Genomic DNA, 22,503 nt, shown 5'->3' on the forward strand with positions numbered 1-22,503 from the left:
GAATCCTTTCAAGAATGTCTATATTATATTTTACTAGCTGTGCCCGGCCACGTGTTGCTGTGTCGTTGTCTGGTGGTGTTGGTGAGAAATTGTTGATGTAGTGGTGGTATTATTATTAAATTATTATTATTAAACTTTATTTGTACCCCGCTAGCATCTCCCGAAGGCCTCGATGCGGCTTACAAAGGCCAAAGCCTCAACACACAATGTAGCAATACAAACAAAAGGCAAATTAAAACAATTAAAACAGTATAAACCACAAGCAATAACAATACGCTAGAACACAATAAAACTGGGCCGGGCCAGAGTAATGGGTACAAGATTAAAAATGCTGATGTGACAGGTGATATATAAGGCTTATAGAGCAAGTGGTATTGAATGTCTGTTGTTTGATTGTCTTTATGTTTAGTATGCATTTGGTTGTTTGTGTACTGTGAAAGTGGTGAGAGTAGAGGACACTGTTTATGTTGGATTAGTGAGACTCTACTGTATATTTGTAATCTTATATTATCTGCCTAGAACTGCCCCTTCTACACAGCTGTATAAAATGCACACTGAAGTGAATTATCTGGCAGTGTGGACTCAAGATAATCCAGTTCAAAGCAGATAATATAAGATTCTAAATGGGTAATATAGCTGTGTGGAAGGGCCTTGAGTCTACACTGCCATATAATCCAGTTAAAATCAGATAATCTGTATCTTATAGGCAGTGTGGAAGAGGCCTAAGTGAGGCCTAACTGTGCCTGTCCCCTGGACTGAGTAGGTTATTAGGAGACCAAGGGTGGAGCTTAGCCCTCTAACTGGCAGCAATTGGATAAAAGCAATTATTCCTCTCTCTCTAATTAGGACTTTATTTTTCTTTTCTTTTTTTTTGTATCAACCTAGAGCCGTGAATGATGGGTTGTGTTGTCAAATTTTGAGGTTGGGGGGCCTGTAGTTTTGTTGTTTTGTCCGCTGCCCTGATGCCATCACTCTTTTATATATATAGATTGCTATACTGTTTTTAAATTACTGTTTTAAATTTCTGTTCATATGTAAATTTATGTTGTTGGGCTTGTCCCTGTGTAAGCTTCCCTGAGTCCCTTCTGGGAGATGGAGGTGGGATCCAAGGATAAAGTTATTATATTATTATTATTTCTTGTTACTACCTTTATTTCCATGTACAACAATCTATGGTATGTACATTTACTGATCCTGCATGCTTCCAAACAAAAACTTTACTAGGTCTTACTTTTGGGGGAGGCCTTATATTTAGCAATTCAGCAAAACCTCTACTAGGTCTTATTTTCTGGGGATGTCTTGTTTTCGGGGAAACAGGGTAGGTTCACTTTAGCTGAAAATTACTTGGGAAGACACACAAATTCTTGGTGATAAGAGGGCCAATATCAGAAGAAATATCCATTTCGAACTGGTAAATTCCCTTGTCTGTGCAATGGTGAATCTGCTCCAGGTTGTTGTCTGAGCTTTTAAAAGGACTTGAACCTAGGTTACTGTGAGTTTTCTGGGCTGTATGGCCATGTTCCAGAAGCATTCTCTCCTGACGTTTCACCCACATCTATGGCAGGAATCCTCACAGGTTGTGAGGTCTGTCTTTCCAGAGGTGGGTTTAAAAACTAGGCTCTCAATCCAAGTGATGTTCGAATTCCTCCAAGGTGTGGTGCAAATGTGGTTGAGGAAGGTAGAATTGCTCATCACAGCCGCAGGTACTGCACAAACCACATCAGGTTCGCTTTCTATTTCAGCTTTATTTTTAATATAAAAAAACGAGTCATGCAACAACAGGAAATCTTTTAAAAAGGTGGGGGGAAAGAATTCCATCACCATTTGCACCATCACAGATAGCAGCAGGTTAAAACATAAAGGAAGCCTCTAGGTCAGGTCTGGGCAAACTTGGGCCCTCCAAGTGTTTTGGACTGCAACTCCCACCATTCCTAACAGCCTCAGGCCCCTTCCTTTCCCCCCACAGCCGCTTAAGCGGCTGTGGGGGGAAAGGAAGGGCCCTGAGGCTGTTAGGAATGGTGGGAGTTGTAGTCCAAAACACCAAATGGTATGGAAAGGACCATTTCTTGATGCAAAGGGAAGAACGTTGCCTCCAAAAACGTGACCTGCTTTGTTCAAAAAGTAGAGTCACTTCCTCCTTTCGTTTGCTTATTTCACTCTAATATCCGTCTTCTGAGTAACTTATGACTCTCTTTACCGGTATCCCCATCCAGATGTTGTCACAGCCTTTCTCATCTCTATTGGCTATGCAGCTGATGGGAGTTGTTGCCCAGGATCATCTATCTGGAAGGCTGTATTAGTCCAGAAAGAAGAGAAATGCTTGCGAGAACACCAAGTTGCATTGCAGAGTTTTCCATTCACGTAAGTTTCTCCAGTTGTGCAAAAACCTGCAACTCATGCTTAATAACCAAACAGGAGGGCCAGCCATTCATTACAAAGTTATCATGCTATTCTTTCACTTTAACAACCAGATTTCCTTCACTTGGGATGCTGGAGTTTGCAGTCCGGGGAGGTACTACTTGCAAAGAACTCCAAAGACTGCAAATCCCAGATTGGAACTCCAAGTACTGCAAATCTCAGTAATTGCATGGAAGGTTGCTATTGGCAGCAAAGTCAAATCATAGCATGTGGTGGGTGCAACTAAATCCAAGGTTATAGGTATCATGAGCAGAAGGATGTACTTTAATCCCTTGCAAAAATGATAGCACACTGGATCTTCTCCTTGCATGGACAGATTCGCACTCCCATGACTAGAGATTGAATTAATTCCCAGGATTATGATAACGAAAAACTGACTTTTCATTATCAAATGGGAACCTGTGTTTGATCTCCTTTTCTGACTATTAAATAAAGTTTAAAGCAGGCACGGGCCAACTTCGGCCCTCCGGGTGTTTTGGACTTCAACTCCCACAATTCCGAACAGCCTACCGGCTGTTCGGAATTGTGGGAGTTGAAGTCCAAAACACCCGGAGGGCCGAAGTTGGCCCATGCCTGCTATAAAATAATAATAATTTAACAACAACCATAATAATTTAATGTTAAAATTTGAGATTCTCTCATGCTGATTTTAGGGGATTCTGGGGGCTGTAATCCAAAGTAAATAAACATTTACTCCAGATGTTACAAGGGAAGTGCTTTCTGATAATCATTTTTGTTAACATAATCTACATTGATTTGACAGAATACATAACGTAAGATGTGTATGGAAAATCTGGATGAAGCCAAGTTTCAATTCTTAACGAAGTGCTCTGACAAGAGGCAAATTCTTTTTAAAAAGCGGGACGATGAACACAGTAAATAGCAGCACGTCAATAAAAAGAAAACCACTAAAACGAGCAACCAGGGCACCTGCTCCTCAGCCACGAAAATAGCAAGACTGTTTCTAAGGACTACGGAGGGAGAACGTAAGAGACAAGGGGAGAGGATCCAAATCGAAGACTTGCTATGTGCGGACGCATGAGAACTGCAAAGTGCACCGACTCCTGGCTCAGAAGGGAGATTCCCACGATCCGCGGGCCGCCATCAAGGCACGTTTCAGCTGCTCGTAGGTCACAAACATCACCACGTTCCAGGAGCCCAGCCGTAGAAAGGAGGGCGTGAAACTAATAGAAGGAAGATATTAGACAAGAGAAAGGTTTACTCCACTGAATATAAACAGGATTGTATTGTCAAAGACTTTCATGGTCGGAATTACTGAGTTGCTGTGAGTTTTTCGGTCTGTATGGCCATATTCGAGAAGCATTCTCTCCTGACGTTTCGTCCACATCTATGGCAGGCATCCTCAGAGGTTGTGAGATCTGTTGGAAACTAGGCGAGTGGAGTTTATAATATACTAGCTAATCCATGAAATATGTAGTATTTGAAGGGCATATCCTGACATTGATATTTGCAGCATTTTAATGTTTTAATGATTTATATAGGGTTTTAATGACATGTTTTATATTGTATTTGATGGTCTGGCTTTTGTGTATTTGTTTGTTTGTCTTGCATGTGAAAGACCTATGGTCTAAGCATTAAATAAATTTGGAATATACTAGCTTGGGTACCAGGCAGCGCCCATATTATTTGAAAAAGATATAGTTTGTTTTGGGGTGTTAGGTAATATCATTTAGCGAATAAGTAACAGTATTTGTTAGAAAAAAAGCCAGTCTTTGATTTTGTTTATTATGAATGTTCCCAGTAAGAAATACTGTATATACTCAAGTATAAGCCTGGTTTTTCAGCCCTTTTTTTAAGACTGAAAAATCCCCTCTCGGCTTATACTCGGGTGAGGGTCCTGGTTGGCTTATATTTGGGTCAGCTTGTACTCGAGAATATATGGTACATTTATTATTTTTCTCTATTATTATTGGTATTATTACATTTATTATTTTTCTCTATTATTATTGGTATTATTACATTTATTATTTTTCTCTATTATTATTGGTATTATTACATTTATTATTTTTCTCTATTATTATTGGTATTATTACATTTATTATTTTTCTCTATTATTGTTGCTACTATTACATTTATTTTACTCTATTTTTATTATTATTAATACATTTATTATTTCAATCTGATATTATTATTATTACTGCATTTATTATTTTACTCTATTTATTATTACATGTATTATTTTCCTGTATTTATTATTTATTATTATTATTACTACATGTATTATTTTGCTCTATTATTATTACAAGGATACATAAGCGCATTTACATTGAAGAAGAGGAGAATTATTTGATCAGTGTTGGACAGTCTTATCTTAAATTTGAGCTTTATGTAAATATTCAAAAACATTTAACCTGCTGATGCCTCAATTAATGTCATTTTATTGGTATCTATTTTTATTTCTCAAATTTACCACCCTCGGCTTATACTGGAGTCAATGTTATCCCAGTTTTTTTTTGTGGTAAAATTAGGTGCCTCGGCTTATATTCGGGTTGGCTTATACTCGAGTATATACGGTACATAATGATGTGGGTGAACTACAGTTCCCAGAATTGTGGGTCAATCTACCCCAAACCAGGCCTGTATGAACAGTTGGCCATGTTGGGTCTGTCTGGCAAGCTTGGTCTAGATTCGGCGTTGGCTGGGTTTAATGCTCTTTGGATGAGGGTGAACTACAGCTCCCAAAATCAAGGTCCATTCCCATTATCCCCTGCAATACGTTCAGTTGGTCATGGAGCTTCTCTGTGCCAAGTTTGGTCCTGGTCCATTGTTGGTGGGAGTCACAGTATCTCTGGAGGTAGGTGAACTATAACTCCCAGAATCAAGGTCCATTCCCATTAATCCCTGCAGTACGTTCAGTTGGTCGCAGCAAACAAAGAATATATACCTTTGGCTCATCTAAAATTGACCAATGGCTGAGGGTCTTCCTCACCTTCCACACCCACTTGGCATAACTGTTGATTTCAAGCTAACTTTTGGTCTTGGAACTTTCTGGAGAAAGGCACCAGCCCACAGGAAGGGAAGGGGCATATGCAAAGGCAAAGCCACATAGGCAAAAGTTTACTATTTTCTGGCTTATGGCCCCTTCATGACAACCACCATGTCAGATTACGCAGAGAAGCCATTGACATCCATAAGAAACAGGTGGACAATTTCCATTAAAACCATGAAAATAAACAACATCTGGCTACCAGGATTTAAAAAACAAAAACAAAAACTATAATCAGGGCTGTAAATAAAGAACAACAGTCAGAAAACAGAAATTCCAGATATGGGAAGCAGCCAGGCTTTGAAGCTGCAAGGTTATTCAATGCTAATCAAGGTGGCCAATGGCAACATTCACACTTGCCCCCAACAGACAAGAGTTCTTTCTCCCACCCTGGACATCATTCCACAGATGCCTAATTTCCCACTTGCCAAGTTTCCAACACACCTCACAACCTCCGAGGATGCCTTGTTGAAGTAGGAATGATTGTATATAGAGTTGTTTAAATGTAATTGAGTTATAGTGATGCAATGTGAGCTGGAGATTGCATCATGCTGTTTGCTGTCCACTATGCGAGTGTGTAAAGAGTTAACTGTGTATTGCATCAGACAGCAGAGGTGGTTATAAATAGCTTGCTGTGTTATCTGTTCTTCCCTCTGCCCTCTGCTCTCTGCCTATTTGCACTCTGTATGTATATGTCGTCTTGAGAGTTTTCCGTTTGTCAGTAAATCTTTTGTAGAAAGCCAAACAGGCTTCAGCCTATTTATTGGTGCCAGTGATTCTTCGTTGATCTTCCGCTGCATGTGTGTTTATCCAAACTGTGCGCTCTGACATGCCTGCCATAGATGTGAGCGAAACGTCAGGAGAGAATGCTTCTTGAACATGGCCAGACAGCTCCGATAACTCACAGCAACCCAGTGATTCCGGGTTGCCAAATGTTGACATCCTACATCATCATGGAATGGATTTCCAACTTACCCTTTGTAAAAAGCCAGCGGCCCTTCCTTCTGGAGCATGGTCAGAGCGCACTTCACGGCACTTCCGTATTGACCGGGGGCAGAGTTCATGTATCTGGTCTTTACAACATCGACAGGGGAGGCGATGACGGTGGTGCAGAAGCCAGCTCCAAACGCGGAGGTAAAGTGGCAAGGAAGGTTATCTGAAAGGAAGAGAGAAGGGGAACCCATCATCCACGATTCGCAGGGCAAATCTGGGCCCTCCAGGTCTTTTGGACATCAACTCCCACAATTGCTAACATCCAGAATAGCTAGGAATACAGGAAGACATTTGCAGATTCTTAAGCAGTCGTCATTCATTTTCCTATAGTGTGTTAAAATGCTCCAGGTGACTTTTTTAATGTTGCAATGCTTAAAAAATATTCCAAAAAGCATACATAAATGCAAAGTCTAGTATAGAATTGTAAAGATGTCAGGAAGGGGGAGAAATCTTTTTTAAAAAATCCCACCTCTGACACTGATTGCAGAGATGTGGAGAATTTCCTATTAATTATTTATATTTCTATTATTGCTGCCACCACTTATTGTTGTTTTTATTAATTAATTATTATATATTTTATATCCGCTGCCACCAGTTATTAAAGATGTTTTTATTTAAAAGCTGCCACCAAATTATAGAGGTTTTATAATGCTGCCACCAAATGTCAAGGGGACCATCAATTCTTGCCACCACTATAGGAATACGTAGCCACTAGCTACTTAGAGAGGAGACTTTTAAAATTTTATTTTTCTTCTTTCTTGTTTGCTTTTGATGAAAATAGATGACAGAAGCTGAGATGTTAAAAAGAACAATAACACGTTTATTGAGGCACAAGCTTAATGGTTACAATAACTTCTTCAGAGGCACTTAGATTAACAGTTGCAATAACAGAATGAGGTGATTCAAACTTCCTAAAATGTCACTTCTTTCTCCACTGCCTAAACCTGCAGTCACCCTGTGAATTTCAGTCACAGAATATCTGTTCCTTATCTGGAAACAGACTACCTTAAAATAAGTCACCAAACTTATTTTAAAATTGACTCAAAAATCAAACATTTGAGCCACCCTGATCCCTCAACCAGAATCAGTCTCCTGGTACCTCATAAGGGCGCCGACTCTAAAAACTAACCTTCCCTATGGTTCTCTGACCACAGACTGAGTTTCACTCCAAATTCTGCTCTCTTCAGCTAACCCAGTTGGCTCCACCCCCTTCTTCATGGCAACCAGTTTCTGAGTGCTGAGGTGGCTATTCCCTTCATGCAATAACAATAATACTTACCCTTTTAAAAACATAACCACACAATTAAACATGGCATCTGTAAACTAAAATTCATACTTCTTTACAAGAATGTATTCATTTATACATATTTTTTCAAGAAAATGTGTTTTAAAATATTAACAAATCTTAGTATCATTGTCTGTTAATGACAAAAGGCGACAGTTTCCTTGTAATAATTTGAAATAAAGAAAAATAACCTTAACTATATCAGGGGGTTGATTAGCTCCGAACCACCCTGATTTATTGGTGAGTCAGGCCTCTCACCAATCCATCTTCTTTCAGACCGCTTAAGCATTTAGCTACAAGCAGCACCGACAAACAACACCAGTCGTAATTCAGCTGATCACAGCAGTTCTAAGGCTTTATTATATACAAACTATATACAACTACAAAGTCCATCGCTCATAGGACTCATGCTTCCCTAAGCAAAGGCAAAGCATGTCCTCTCTCAAAACACTTCTGCCGGCAACTCCCACATTCCATAGCAGAATGACGAACATCCTGTCCACACTTCTGAGACTGGAAGGCTTGACCTATTGGCTAGGCAGGCTATCGCTCAAGCTGGCCTGCCATTAACCCGTGTGCTGCTGGAAAGCATGCCGGAATACACAGTTGCAAAATCCCAACAGCAAAAACACTTGATTCAGCATTTCACCCGCACACCAAAATACACTAACAAACTATTGGTCCCATTGTAATTCATGCAATAACTTTACAGTGGTCTCCAAATTAGTGGATTTTTCAGCCTTAGTGGAGTCATTGTACAGGCATTTGTTATAACTTTCCTGCCACCTTGTATCCAGAATGGTGAATTGTATGGTTTGATTTATCATTAAAAATAATCTTAATTATAATAGTAATACTAATAATTTTTAAAAACCATGGGGAAAGTTTGTTAAACTTCAAAAACTTTTGTCTTTGCAGGAGGGACCTATAGTTTCTCAATGAATATCTCAACCAACTCAACCATGTTTGTGGCAGCCACAAAACAAAGTTTCTGGAGTAGAACAACTACTTCCAAAGTAAGGACCATGCAATTAAACAGGAAATAACACTTTCAAACCAGGAGCAGAAAAAATTCCAAATTCTCACCTGTCATCAGGTTGTATCTCAGGATCATATCCTTGATCAGGTCGTAGGTCACCAGTTCGGCACAGTTCACAAGGGCATTGCGGGTGATATTAGGGGAAGTACCTAAAAAGAGACACGGGGAGAAAAAGGACATCTAAACATCAGGGAATGGTTTATGCAATGAACAGCCGGAGTCTTGAATTCGGGCAAAGGAAAAGATCCCTGGCCAGTCCCTAAATCAGGAAAAATACTCAGTGTTTCTTTTGACACACCTGAATACTTAGCGAGCCTTCATTTCTTTTATCAAAAGTTTCTAATCCTCTTGACTTGCAGGGAATAAACACAGAGCAAGCAGCCAAGAATCCAGAAACAAGTACCGTATTTACTCAATTCTAATGCTCACTTTTGACTAAATTACCTTCCCAAAAATTAGGGTGTGCAAACACATTAGATTCACCTAATATGGTAAATGTTTTTTTTGGGTTTCAGAGTTTTGAGAATTAAGGAGTGCATTAGATTCGATGGTGCATTAGACTTGAGTAAATACAGTATTTGAATTATGTGAGAACCGGAACTTTCACATTTTATAAGGCTATACTAACCAGCTGGGCTGTGGCACAGGCTGGTTAGTAGCCAGTTGCAATAAATCACTGTGACCAAGAGGTCATGAGTTCGAGGCCAGCCCATGGCGGAGTGAGCACCCGACCAATAAAATAAAAAAATAGTCCTGCTCGTTGCTGACCTAAGCAACCTGAAAGATAGTTGCATCCATCAAGTAGGAAATTTAGGTACCACTATGTGGGGAGGCCTGAAGCTTTATAATTTGCCCTAAACACTCTATGTGTTTTCCTATGTGTTCCTATTTTGCCTCTATGTTGTGTTAACCTAATGTTTTATGTTCTTGAGATCCCCATTCCTTCCTTTTGGGGGAAACTGTGTTCCTGAACCCAAAGATGTCTTGCATCCCACACAATTGAATAGCCTGGGGGAAGAAACTAAGCTGGGAACTTCCTCATCAAGTTCCCAGTTTCACCTATTTTTTTTTTTTACTTTACCTGGACATTGCAGCACAATAGATCTAGTCAGGCGGGGAAATCACCTCTCCCTGCCCTTTGGGAAGGACCAATTTCACCACCCTGCACCCTTGATGAACGGGACCTCTCGCATCGGAAGGAATCAGCATTTCTACAGCCAAAACCCATCCTCTGTCATTTTTGCATGATTGTATTAATATATGATGTTTCTCTGGGACCTGGAATTGCCAGGACAGCCCTCTTAATGGGCCATGCCATGTTCATCTCATCAGACAATTGCATTCCTGGGTAGGGCCAGAGATGCCCTCAATCACTTTGTTATTTTTCCTGTTCAGTAAAAGGAACCTCATTTATTGACACTTAATCATCCCTTGTCCCAGCCCACGCTGGCCAGCGAGCCAAGCCCCTCCCTGACTGGTCAGAATTAGAGGCTTGGCTGCAGCCTATGTATAAAAAGGGCTATGAAACTGTATTCTGTATGCTATCTACTTTGTGAATGAATCACTAGCTAGTATCTTATCTGCAGATAATAAAATCTTCCTTGGCTGAAAATCACCTTCTCTCTTTGCTTGCTGACTGATTTCAATTGGGCCTAATCTGTATGCTCGCCATAGCAGGGACTCACTCAAAATGGGCAGCTCAGGTGAATTACTTGCCTGGGTTTCTGCCAACAGGCTTCTCCCTGGTCTCACTGCCAGGAGTTGCCTCCTAAAATGGGGGCAACAAACAGAACCGAGCCCTGGACGGAGCCCTGCTGATGGCACTCCACTCGCCACTTCTTTCCAGGATAAAGAGAAACCATTGGGGAGAATCACCTGTTGGGTTCGTTCACTAAAATCCTTGAATCAGAGCCCCAAATGCTCTCCTCCGCCTACCTTTCCAAAGGCCCCGGATGCCCTCCTCCCTGGCGATGGTCTTGTAGGCATCCAGCGTCCCCTGGTAGCGCTTGCTGCCCTCCATCCGGGCCTGTGCTTGGAAGCGCACTTTCACCACGTCCGTTGGCTGGGCCACCGCTACCGCCATGGCTCCCGTGGTGCAGCCGGCAAGGAGGCGGCTGCCGATCCCAGCGTCTGGCCAAGCGAAAGGGACAGCGGTTTGGTTAATAATAGGCAGCACAGGATCAAAACCTACTCACTTAGGCAAAGTTGGGCCCTCCAGGTGTTTTGGACTCCAACTCCCACAATTCCTAACAGCCTCAGAACATTTCTGCAGATGCCTGGCATTTCATTTTCTCTGTTAGTGTCGAAGGTACTGTAGTGAACGAAGACAAGGCACCAACTCACGCTCTGAGCCTTTAGTGTAGAACTGCTTCACCGAATCGTAGAGCCCAATGCGGACCGAAGCGAAACTCATCTGGCGCTGGAGGCCGGCCACCAGGCCATTGTAAAGGCTTTTGGGCCCTTCGTTCTTCACCATGGTGGCCATGGTGCCAAAGACCCCCTTGTACTGGGCCGTTCTGGTGGTCACCGAATGCTTCTTCTCTCCTTGGATCTGGACAGGAAAGAACAGAAAAGGAAGGCGATGCTTCAGAGTTAGTGGGCAGCAGAATGCGGGCCAGGGACTTTTTATTCCATCTATCCATCCATCCATCTACCGACCTCCCCACCTACCTACCTACCAACTATCCATCCATCTTCCACCTAGTCAAAATATAAAGATATGTATGTATGTTTATATTTTCTAAGATAGCTCACACAGGCTTGGGTCTGTTAGAGTGCAGAAGCCAATGCTAGAAACTTGAAGTCAGTTGAGGCTTGGGTTTGCTAGAGTGCAGAAGCCAATTTTAGAAACTAGAAGTCAGTTGAGTCTTGGGTCTGTTAGAGTGCAGAAGCCAATGTTAGAAGCTAGAAGTCAGTTGAGGCTTGGGTTTGTTAAGAGTGCAGAAGCCAATGTTAGAAACTAGAAGTCAGTTGAGTCTTGGGTCTGTTAGAGTGCAGAAGCCAATGTTAGAAGCTAGAAGTCAGTTGAGGTTTGGGTCTGTTAGAGTGCAGAAGCCAATGCTAGAAACTAGAAGTCAGTGGAGGCTCGGGTCTGCTAGAGTGCAGAAGCCAATGTTAGAAACTAAAAGTCAGTGGAGGCTTGGGTCTGTTAGAGCGCAGAAGCCCATGTTAGAAGCTAGAAGTCAGTGGAGGCTTGGGTCTGCTAGAGTGCAGAAGCCAATGTTAGAAACTAGAAGTAAGTGGAGGCTCGGGTCTGTTAGAGTGCAGAAGCCAATGTTAGAAGCTAGAAGTCAGTGGAGGCTCGGGTCTGTTAGAGTGCAGAAGCCAATGTTAGAAGCTAAAAATCAGTTGAGGCTTGAGTCTGCTAGAGTGCCGAAGCCAATGTTAAAAGCTAGAAGTCAGTTGAGGCTTGGGTCTGTTAGAGTGCAGAAGCCAATGTTAGAAACTAGAAGTCAGTTGAGGCTTGGGTCTGTTAAGAGTGCAGAAGCCAATGTTAGAAGCTAGAAGTCAGTTGAGGCTTGGGTCTGTTAGAGTGCAGAAGCCAATGTTAGAAGCTAGAAGTCAGTTGAGGCTTGCGTCTGTTAGAGTGCAGAAGCCAATGTTAGAAGCTAAAAGTAAGTTGAGGCTTGGGTCTGTTAGAGTGCAGAAGCCAATGTTAGAAACTAGAAGTCAGTTGAAGCTTGGGTCTGTTAAGAGTGCAGAAGCCAATGTTGGAAGCTAGAAGTCAGTTGAGGCTTGGGTTTGTTACAGTGCAGAAGCCAATGTTAGAAACTAGAAGTCAGTTGAGGCTTGGGTCTGCTAGAGTGCAGAAGCTAATGTTAGAAGCTAGATGTCAGTGGAGGCTTGGGTCTGTTAGAGTGCAGAAGCCAATGTTAAAAGCTAGAAGTCAGTTGAGGCTCGGGTTTGTTAGAGTGCAGAAGCCAATGTTAGAAACTAGAAGTCAGTGGAGGCTTGGGTCTGTTAGAGTGCAGATGCCAATGTTAGAAGCTTGAAGTCAGTGGAGGCTCGGGTCTGCTAGAGTGAAGAAGCCAATGTTAGAAACTAGAAGTCAGTGGAGGCTCGGGTCTGCTTGAAGAAGCCAATGTTAGAAGCTAGAAGTCAGTGGAGGCTCGGGTCTGCTAGAGTAAAGAAGCCAATGTTAGAAACTAGAAGTCAGTGGAGGCTTGGGTCTGCTAGACTGCAGAAGCCAATGTTAGAAACTAAAAGTCAGTTGAGGCTTGGGTCTGCTAGAGTGCAGAAGCCAATGTTAGAAGCTAGATTTCAGTGGAGGCTTGGGTCTGTTAGAGTGCAGAAGCCAATGCTAGAAACTGGAAGTCAGTGGAGGATAGGGTCTGCTAGAGTGCAGAAGCCAATGCTAGAAACTGGAAGTCAGTGGAGGCTTGGGTCTGCTAGAGTGCAGAAGTTGACCTAAGTCTACCTGGTCTTTGGAGGTCTTTTTGCTTACCTATGGTCTTATAAGATGGTCTAGATGGTCTTTGAAGGACTCTTTGCTTAGCTACGGCCTTATGAGACCATCTAGATGGCTTTTGGAGGTCACTTTCCTTACCTATGGTTTTATGAGATTGTCTAGATGGCCTTTGGGGGGCCCTTTACTTACCTATGGTCTTCTGATGGCTTGATGAGATCTAGATGGTCTTTGAAGATCCCTTTCCTTACCTATGGTCTTATGAGATTGTCTAGATGGTCTTTGAAGGTCTCTTTGCTTAGGTACGGCCTTATGAATCCATCTAGATGGATTTTGGAGGTCACTTTCCTTACCTGTGGTCCTATGAGACTGTTTAGATGGCCTTTGAGGGTCCCTTTCCTTACCCGTGGTCTTATGAGACCATCTAGATCAGGGGTCCCCAAACTAAGGCCCGGGGGCCGGATGCGGCCCTCCAAGGTCATTTACCTGGCCCCCACCCTCAGTTTTATAATATAATATTTTTATATCAGTTTTAATAATATAATATATTGTAGATACATATAATATTGATAATAATCTTATGTTATACAATATAATACTAATAGTAATACCATATAATAATATTAATTATATGTTATATATTACATATTATATAATAGTATAGTGGTATAGTTCAATATAGTAATATATAATGCTAATATTGTGTTATGCTAATCATATAATATATTGTATGTACATACAGCTGCTCTGAGTCCCCTTCGGGGTGAGAAGGGTGGGATATAAATATAGTAAATAAATGCAGTAAATAAATAATTAATTTTAGACTTGGGCTCGGCCAAAGTCTGACATGACTTGAAGGCACACAACAACAACAACAACCCTAATTAACTTGACTATCTCATTGGCCAGTAGCAGGCCTACACTTTCCATTGAAATCCTAATAGGTTTGGGTTGGTTAAAATTGTTTTCATTTTTAAATATTGTATTCTTTGGTTGTTGTTGTTGTTGCACTATAAATAAGACATGTGCAGTATGCATAGGAATTTGTTTGTATTTTTTTTCAAATGATAATTCGGCCCCTCAACAGTCTGAAGGATTGTGGACCGGCCCTCTGCTTAAAAAGTTTGGGGACCCCTGATCTAGATGGTCTTTGCATGTCTCTTTGCTTACCTGTGGTCTCATGAGATCATCTAGATGGTCTTTGGAGGTCTCTTTGCTTAGCTGTGGTCTTATGAGCCCATCTAGATGGTCTTTGGAGGTCTCTTTGCTTACCTGTGGTCTCATGAGATCATCTAGATGGTCTTTGGAGGTCTCTTTCCTTACCTGTGGTCCTATGAGACCATTTAGATGGCCTTTGAGGGTCCCTTTCCTTACCTATGGTTTTATGAGATTGTCTAGATGGCATTTGGGGGCCCCTTTCCTTACCCGTTGTCTTATGAGACCATCTAGATGGTCTTTGGAGGTCTCTTTGCTTACCCGTGGTCTCATGAGATCATCTAGATGGTCTTTGGAGGTCTCTTTGCTTACCTGTGGTCTCATGAGATCATCTAGGTGGTCTTTGGAGGTCTCTTTGCTTACCTATGGTCTCATGAGATCATCTAGGTGGTCTTTGGAGGTCTCTTTGCTTACCTATGGTCTCATGAGATCATCTAGATGGTCTTTGGAGGTCTCTTTGCTTACCTATGGTCTCATGAGATCATCTAGATGGTCTTTGGAGGTCTCTTTGCTTACCTATGGTCTCATGAGATCATCTAGATGGTCTTTGGAGGTCTCTTTGCTTACCTATGGTCTCATGAGATCATCTAGATGGTCTTTGGAGGTCTCTTTCCTTACCTATGGTCTCATGAGATCATCTAGATGGTCTTTGGAGGTCTCTTTGCTTACCTATGGTCTCATGAGATCATCTAGATGGTCTTTGGAGGTCTCTTTACTTACCTATGGTCTTGTGAGATCGTCTAGATCAGTGGTCCCCAAACTAAGGCCCGTGGGCCGGATGCAGCCCTCCAAGGTCATTGACCTGGCCCCTGTCCTAAACTTTAGACTTAGGGTTGACGTAAGTCAGAAATGACTTGAAGGCACACAACAACAACAATCCTAATTTTGGACTATTTCATCATAGTCCGGCCCCCTAACAGTCTCCACTTAAAAAGTTTGAGGACCCCTGGCCTTGGGTATGCCTCTTTCTACAAGAAAAGAAAACCTACTTTGTGAAAGTTTGACTCCTCACTAGGAGGACAACAAAACAACAGGGCTAACTGAGTCACTCTTTCTAGGTCAGAGTTGAATGTTGTTCCAAAGTCTTCTTGTAACATCGAGAGACAAGGAAGATAAGACCAGGTCTTATGGAATGAGTTGCTGGCAATGCCTTAATCTGTGCTTCTGGGAACTTACAGGGAAATGAATCAATGCCCTGGTGTGGCTCATCACAAGAAGCTGGCAGCAAGGTTTCTTGAAAAATAAGGGAATGGAGGATTCGATGCTACACATAAGACGAGAAAACACAATCAATTCATTGTGCCTGAGTGTAGTACTTTGGGTTCCTAGGTGTGTGTCAAGAAAGAAAAAGACTCACCCTGGTTAATTACAACCCACAGGCTGAGTAATTAAGGTCAACAAGTTTAAGGAGTACTAGCTGTGCCCGGCCACGTGTTGCTGTGTCGTTGTCTGGTGGTGTTGGTGAGAAATTGTTGATGTAGTGGTGGTATTATTATTAAATTATTATTATTAAACTTTATTTGTACCCCGCTAGCATCTCCCGAAGGACTCGATGCGGCTTACAAAGGCCAAGGCCTCAACACACAATATAACAATACAAAACAAAAGGCAAATTAAAACAATTAAAACAGTATAAACCACAAGCAATAACAATACGCTAGAACACAATAAAACTGGGCCGGGCCAGAGTAATGGGTACAAGATTAAAAGTGCTGATGTGACAGGTGATATATAAGGCTTATAGGGCAAGTGGTATTGAATGTCTGTTGTTTGATTGTCTTTATGTTTAGTATGCATTTGGTTGTTTGTGTACTGTGAAAGTGGTGAGGATAGAGGACACTGTTTATGTTGGATTAGTGAGACTCTACTGTATATTTGTAATCTTATATTATCTGCCTAGAACTGCCCCTTCTACACAGCTGTATAAAATGCACACTGAAGTGAATTATCTGGCAGTGTGGACTCAAGATAATCCAGTTCAAAGCAGATAATATAAGATTCTAAATGGGTAATATAGCTATGTGGAAGGGCCTTGAATCTACACTGCCATATAATCCAGTTAAAATCAGATAATCTGTATCTTATAGGCAGTGTGGAAGAGGTTTGAGGCCTAACTGTGCCTGTCCCCTGGGGCTGAGTAGGTTGCTAGTTGACCAAGGGTGGAGCTTAGCCCTCTAACTGGCAGCAATTGGATAAAAACAATTATTCCTTTCCCTCTAATTAGGACTTTATTTTTCTTCTTTTTTTTTGTATCAACCTAGAGCCGTGGATGATGGGTTGTGTTGTCAAATTTCGAGATTGTTGTTTTGTCCGCTGCCCTGATGCCATCACTCTTTTATATATATAGATAACTGGGGAGTGTGTGTTGGACATCTTTGGGCTTACTGAAGGTTTGCTCCTGGGCTTACTCAGCGTAAGCTCCTGGATTTCAGTCTATTTGATACTGGCAAGTTTGCCTTCCATGCTCGTCTCCATGAACCAGAAATGAAGATTGGAAGAAGATATATTTTCTGATGGAAAGCATTGCATTAATTGCATGTGAGTTTAATGCAGCAAAGGAACAGTGACTCTTATCATTATTAGAAAGTTGGCGTTGAGAATGCTGTTTTTCACAAACTTGTCGGAGTGATGGTTTTTGTAGTGTGTGAAATGTTCACTCATTGTTCAAGTGAATGTGTGCCATATTTGGTTAGCCATCTAGTGCTGAAATAGTTTATTTATTTATTTCAATTATTTATACCCCACCCTTCTCACTCGAGGGGACTCAGGGTGGCTTACAGGTGGCAATTGATGCCGTTAAGTGCATAGAGCATTGATTTACTGCTAGATGGTTTTTGTAGTGTGTGAAATGTTCACTCATTGTTCAAGTGAATGTATGCCATATTTGGTTAGCCATCTTGTGCTGAAATAGTTTATTTATTTATTTCAATTATTTATACCTCACCCGTCTCACTCGAGGGGACTCAGGGTGGCTTACAAGTGGCAATTGATGTTGTTAAGTGCATAGAGCATTGATTTACTGCTAGATGGTTTTTGTAGTGTGTGAAATGTTCACTCATTGTTCAAGTGAATGTATGCCATATTTGGTTAGCCATCTAGTGCTGAAATAATTTATTTATTTCAATTATTTATACCCCACCCTTCTCACCCGAGGGGACTCAGGGTGGCTTACAAGTGGCAATTGATGCCATTAAGTGCATAGAGCACTGATTTACTGCTAGAAAGAGACTTCCGTTTTGCATATGTAGATGGAAGACGTGTCATAGTCAATGGAATGTGAGAGGTGTGTTCTTAAATGATATCAAATCCTAGCATTCGCCATTATTGACTGCTTGAAGTAAGATGTGTTTAGAAGTTACTCTTTATGTAAATAGTTGTAGATAGTGTCAATAAAAAGGCTTTGAACTGCCGAGATTGACTGAGGACTATTTATTTTTCTGTAAGACATGATAAGCATGTCAATGTCTTTGGAAGGAGAGGACGGAGAAGAGGTATTTGTCTCAATTATCCTCTGAAGCTCTGACATTGGTTATGGGCCCAGCACGCCCCGCCAAAAAAGTGTATTTTTCTTATAAATCCGTCTTTGTAGACTGCAGACGGATTTATAAGAAAAAGATACTTCCAGATGGAAAGATGAAATACCAAACCGTAACAAATCCAATGCAAGGCTCACCTGCAACCTGACTTTGGCCGTGTCCAGCGGGAAAGTGATCAGGTCCGCGATGCAGGCGGCCGTTCCGGCCCCCACGAACTTCACGGTGGCCGTCGGAGGGACATCCGTGGGCTTGAAGCCAACCATCTTTGCCAAACTTCCCACCGGTTGTATGGAAAAGACAAAGGACTCGAAAGCAGAAACCTGCCGGGTGCTGGCGTAGCAAAAGACGGGAGAAATGAACTCTGCCCCTGTCTGGAAGGAAGGAAAGGAGAAAGGAAAGGAAGGAAAGGAAGGAAAGGATGGAAGGAAAGAAAGAGAAAGAGAAAGAGAAAGAAAGGATGGAAGGAAGGATGGAAGGAAAGAAGGAAGGAAAGAAGGAGGGAAAGAAAGAGAGAAAGAAAGAAAGAAAGAGAAAGAAAGGATGGAAGGAAGGAAGGAAGGAAAGAAAGGAAAGAAAAAGAAAGAGAAAGAAAGGATGGAAGGAAGGATGGAAGGAAGGAAAGAAAGAGAGAAAGAAAGAAAGAAAGGATGGAAGGAAGGAAAGAAAGAGAGAAAGAAAGAAAGAAAGAAAGAAAGAAAGAAAGAAAGAAAGAAAGAAAGGATGGGAGGAAGGAAAGAAAGAAAGAAAGGATGGATGGATGGATGGATGGAAGGAAAGAAAGGAAAGAAAGGAAAGATAAAGAAAGAGAAAGAAAGGATGGAAGGAAAGAAAGAGAAAGAAAGGAAAGAAAAAGAAAGAGAAAGAAAGGATGGAAGGAAAAAGAAGGAAGGAAGGAAAAGAAAAGAAAGAAAAAGAAGGAAAGAAGGAAGGAAAGAAGGAAAGAAAGAAAGAAGGAAAGAAAGAAAGAAAGAAAGAAAGAAAGAAAGAAAGAAAAAGGAAGGAAGGAAAAGAAAAGAAAAGAAAAGAAAGAAAAAGAAGGAAGGAAGAAAGAAAGGAAGGGAAGAAGGAAGGAAGGAAGGAAGGAAGGAGGGAGGAAAGGAAGGAAAGAAGGAAATAAATAAATGAATGAATAAATAAGTAAGGGAGGGAAGGAAGGAAAGGAAAGGAAGGAAGGAAAAAAGGAAAGAAAGAAAGAAAGAAAGGAGAAAAGAAGGGAAGCAAAGGGGAAGAAAGAAAGAAAAAAAAGAAAAGAAAAGAAAGGATGATTTCTTAATAGACTGTATTATATTTAGTACCACTATGTAATAAAATTAAAAATGTCCTGTTCCTGGTTCAAAAGTGTTATTTCCTGTTTAATTGTGTGGCAATTACTTTGAAAGTAGTTGTCATGCTCGAGTAACTTTGTTTTTGTGGCACAAACTATGTTGAATTGGGAACAAAGGGTGAAACTGCAAGTCGCTCCTGGTGTGAGAGAATCGGATGTGCAAACTTGGTTCCGCCGGGTGTTTTGGACTGCAACTCCCACCATTCCTAACAGCCTCAGGCCCTTTCCTTTTCTGAGGCTGTTAGGAATGGTGGGAGTTGCAGTCCAAAACACCCGGCGGACCCAAGCTTGCGTATGCCTGAACTACAGTATCCAAGGCTGATGGGAGCTGCAGTCCAGCCTCGTTGCATAAAGAGAATTCCCATTAGCAATACACAATTGTATCACACGTCATGGAACTGGCAACTCCCAAAAAGCAGAAGCAAGTCTGCGGGATTCTTTCATAGATGAGTCAGCGACAAACTTGGTTGTGCCGCCCAATGAATGCTCAGTGGCGCATGGTATAGACCTTTGGGCTCTTCAGTAAGTTTCCACACACCTGCCCATATTTCATATTCAGTTTCATATATTCAGTGCAAGGAAGCAAAGCCATGAAGCCAAAAAGGCTGCCTTAGTGCCTTGCTATTCCTCTCTGAAATTAACACAGTCTCAGCATTGGCAGCGGGCAAAAGCGGGAGCCGTGCATTATTGGAACAGCACAGAACTCTGGGAAATGTAGTTTGAGAAGGGAGGAGAATCCAGAGAATTCAAAAGGCCCTGCCCTAAACTACATTTCCCAGACTGCGTCATCAGAAGTCACCAATCAGGATAGCGGAGAGAGAGGTCTCTCCCTCCCTAAAACTTTGAAAATTTATTTATTACTTATTTATTTACAGTATTTATATTCCGCCCTTCTTTCTCACCCCGAAGGGGACTCAGGGCGGATTACAATGAACACATATATGGCAAACATTCAATGCCAGCAGACAAACAACATACATTAGACAGACTCAGAGGCATTTTTAACATTTTTCCAGCTTCACGATTCCGGCCACAGGGGGAGCTATTGCTTCACCGTCCAGAAGTGGCTGTACTTCCTCATTCCTTTCCTCGTGTTTTGCTGGCAGTTTTATGGTGTTGTAAATTAGCCTCCCGCATAAAGTGTCCCTAAATTTCCCTAATTGACAGGTGCAACTGTCTTTCGGGGCTGCATAGGTCAACAGCAAGCCAGGGCTATTAATGGTCGGAGGCTTAACCTGACCCGGGCTTCGAACTCATGACCTCTCGGTCAGTAGTGATTTAGAGCAGCTGGTTACTAGCCAGCTGCGCCACAGCCAAAATTCATGGATTTTTGGTGAAAATTCACCAAAAATCCATGAATGAGCCATAGGCCTGCCCAAAACTACATTTCCTAGACTGTGTCAGCATCAGAAGGCACCAATAGGATAGTGGAGAGAAAGGTCTGTCGCTCCCTAAAAGTTTGAAAATTCACCAAAAATCCATGAATGAGCCATAGGCCTGCCCAAAACTACATTTCCCAGACTGCGTCAACATGAGAAGGCACCAATCAGGATAGCGGAGAGAGAGGTCTCTCCCTCCCTAAAACTTTGAAAATTCACCAAAAATCAGTGAATGAGCAAAACGTTCTGAAATTTAGTGGGCTAACACTGGGAAATACGTTGCGGTTAGTTCAGGCTGTATGGCCATGTTGCAGAAGCATTCTCTCCTGACGTTTCACCCACATCTATGGCAGGCATCCTCAGAGGTTGTGAGGTACCTCACAACTTCTGGGGATGTCTGCTATAGAGGTGGGCGAAACGACAGGAGAGAATGCTTCTGGAGCATGGCCAAACAGCCTGGAAAACTCACAGTAACCCAGTGATTCCAGCCATGAAAGCCTTTGACAATACAGTGTAACAAATTTCACCAAATAGCTATAGAGGAAGAAAGTTTCCTCAACTATAGTAATTTAATTACTACATAGTTTGGGAAGTGATGAGCCACATGCCTGCGCAAAACTACATTTTCACTACCATAGGGTTGGATTGGCCGGGGAAAAGGATTTCCAAGATCTGAAAATATTGTTATCAGGTTTTATTTGCTGACGAGGGCTTTTGCTGCACTTACGCTGACCTTTAGCAAAGGCTCTCGTCATGGAAGATGTCCCAGGGCGTTATCACTTCCTCGCTCAAACTGAATCAGCAAAATACTGGGAACTATCTGAGTCATCTCTTTCATGCGGAAGATCAAAACCACTGCTTTTCTGGAACACAGTCTTGCTTTTTCCACCAAGGAAACTCATGCCACAAGGTTAAACCCTTGTGACAGCAAGACTGCTGACCGAAGGTTGTCGGTTCGAATCCAACCCGGGGAGACTGTGGATGAGCTCCCTCTATCAGCTCCAGCTCCATGCGGGGACATGAGAGAAGCCTCCCACAAGAATGGCAAAACATCAAAACATCCGGGCAACATCCTTGCAGACGGCCAATTCTCTCACACCAGAAGTGACCTGCGGTTTTTTAAGTCACTCCTGACACACACAAAAAAATTTGCACCATCGTCTCCAGAGTCACGGTCCAACACTCAAACCACTACACTATATTGTCCCTCATTCACACAACATACCCACAGCATATCACTTATTAATATTAATCTATGCTTATTATATGGTTGCATTGTTATTGCTTCACAATATGATACTGGATTGCAGCCACTATCATGCAGCAATATAATAAGCATGGATGAATTATTATTATTATTATTATTATTATTGTATGCTTATTATATTGTTGCATTATTATTGCTTCACAATATGATACAGGATTGCAGCCACTATCATGCAACAATATAATAAGCATGGATGAATTATTATTATTATTATTATTATTATTATTATTAATGTATGCTTATTATATGGTTGCATTATTATTGCTTCACAATATGATACTGGATTGCAGCCACTATCATGCAACAATATAATAAGCATGGATGAATTATTATTATTATTATTATTATTATTATTATTAATGTATGCTTATTATATTGTTGCATTATTATGGCTTCACAATATGATACAGGATTGCAGCCACTATCATGCAGCAATATACATAAGCATAAATGCATTATTATTATTATTATTTATCTATGCTTATTATATCGTTGAACTATAATTATTATTATATCTATCATTATTATATTGATGTATAATTATTATTTCATGATATGATGAAGGACTCCAGTCACTATCATGCAACAGTAGAATAAGCATAAATGCATTATTATTATTATTATCCATGCTTATT

At 41.4% G+C, this 22,503-nt stretch overlaps 1 protein-coding gene across 2 annotated transcripts in view; it reads right to left on the reverse strand.

Annotated features, from left to right (window-relative positions):
• Positions 1-1,725: 1,725 nt before the first annotated feature.
• Positions 1,726-22,503, reverse strand: part of ucp2 (uncoupling protein 2) — a 24,134-nt gene continuing 3,356 nt past the window's right edge. The window contains exons 2-7 of one of the 2 annotated variants that reach the window (XM_062974441.1): positions 18,036-18,265; positions 11,086-11,293; positions 10,678-10,872; positions 8,790-8,891; positions 6,401-6,581; positions 1,726-3,602 (exon numbers count right to left, since the gene is read on the reverse strand). In XM_062974441.1, coding sequence (XP_062830511.1) covers positions 3,488-3,602; positions 6,401-6,581; positions 8,790-8,891; positions 10,678-10,872; positions 11,086-11,293; positions 18,036-18,161 — 927 coding nt within the window. In that variant the 5' untranslated portion in view covers positions 18,162-18,265 and the 3' untranslated portion in view covers positions 1,726-3,487. Of the gene's footprint in view, positions 3,603-6,400; positions 6,582-8,789; positions 8,892-10,677; positions 10,873-11,085; positions 11,294-18,035; positions 18,270-22,503 lie in introns of both variants that reach the window. The other variant, XM_062974440.1, reaches the window with a different exon arrangement.

Source organism: Anolis carolinensis, chromosome 3, assembly GCF_035594765.1.
Source record: "Anolis carolinensis isolate JA03-04 chromosome 3, rAnoCar3.1.pri, whole genome shotgun sequence".
In the NCBI taxonomy this organism is placed as follows: domain Eukaryota; kingdom Metazoa; phylum Chordata; class Lepidosauria; order Squamata; family Dactyloidae; genus Anolis; species Anolis carolinensis.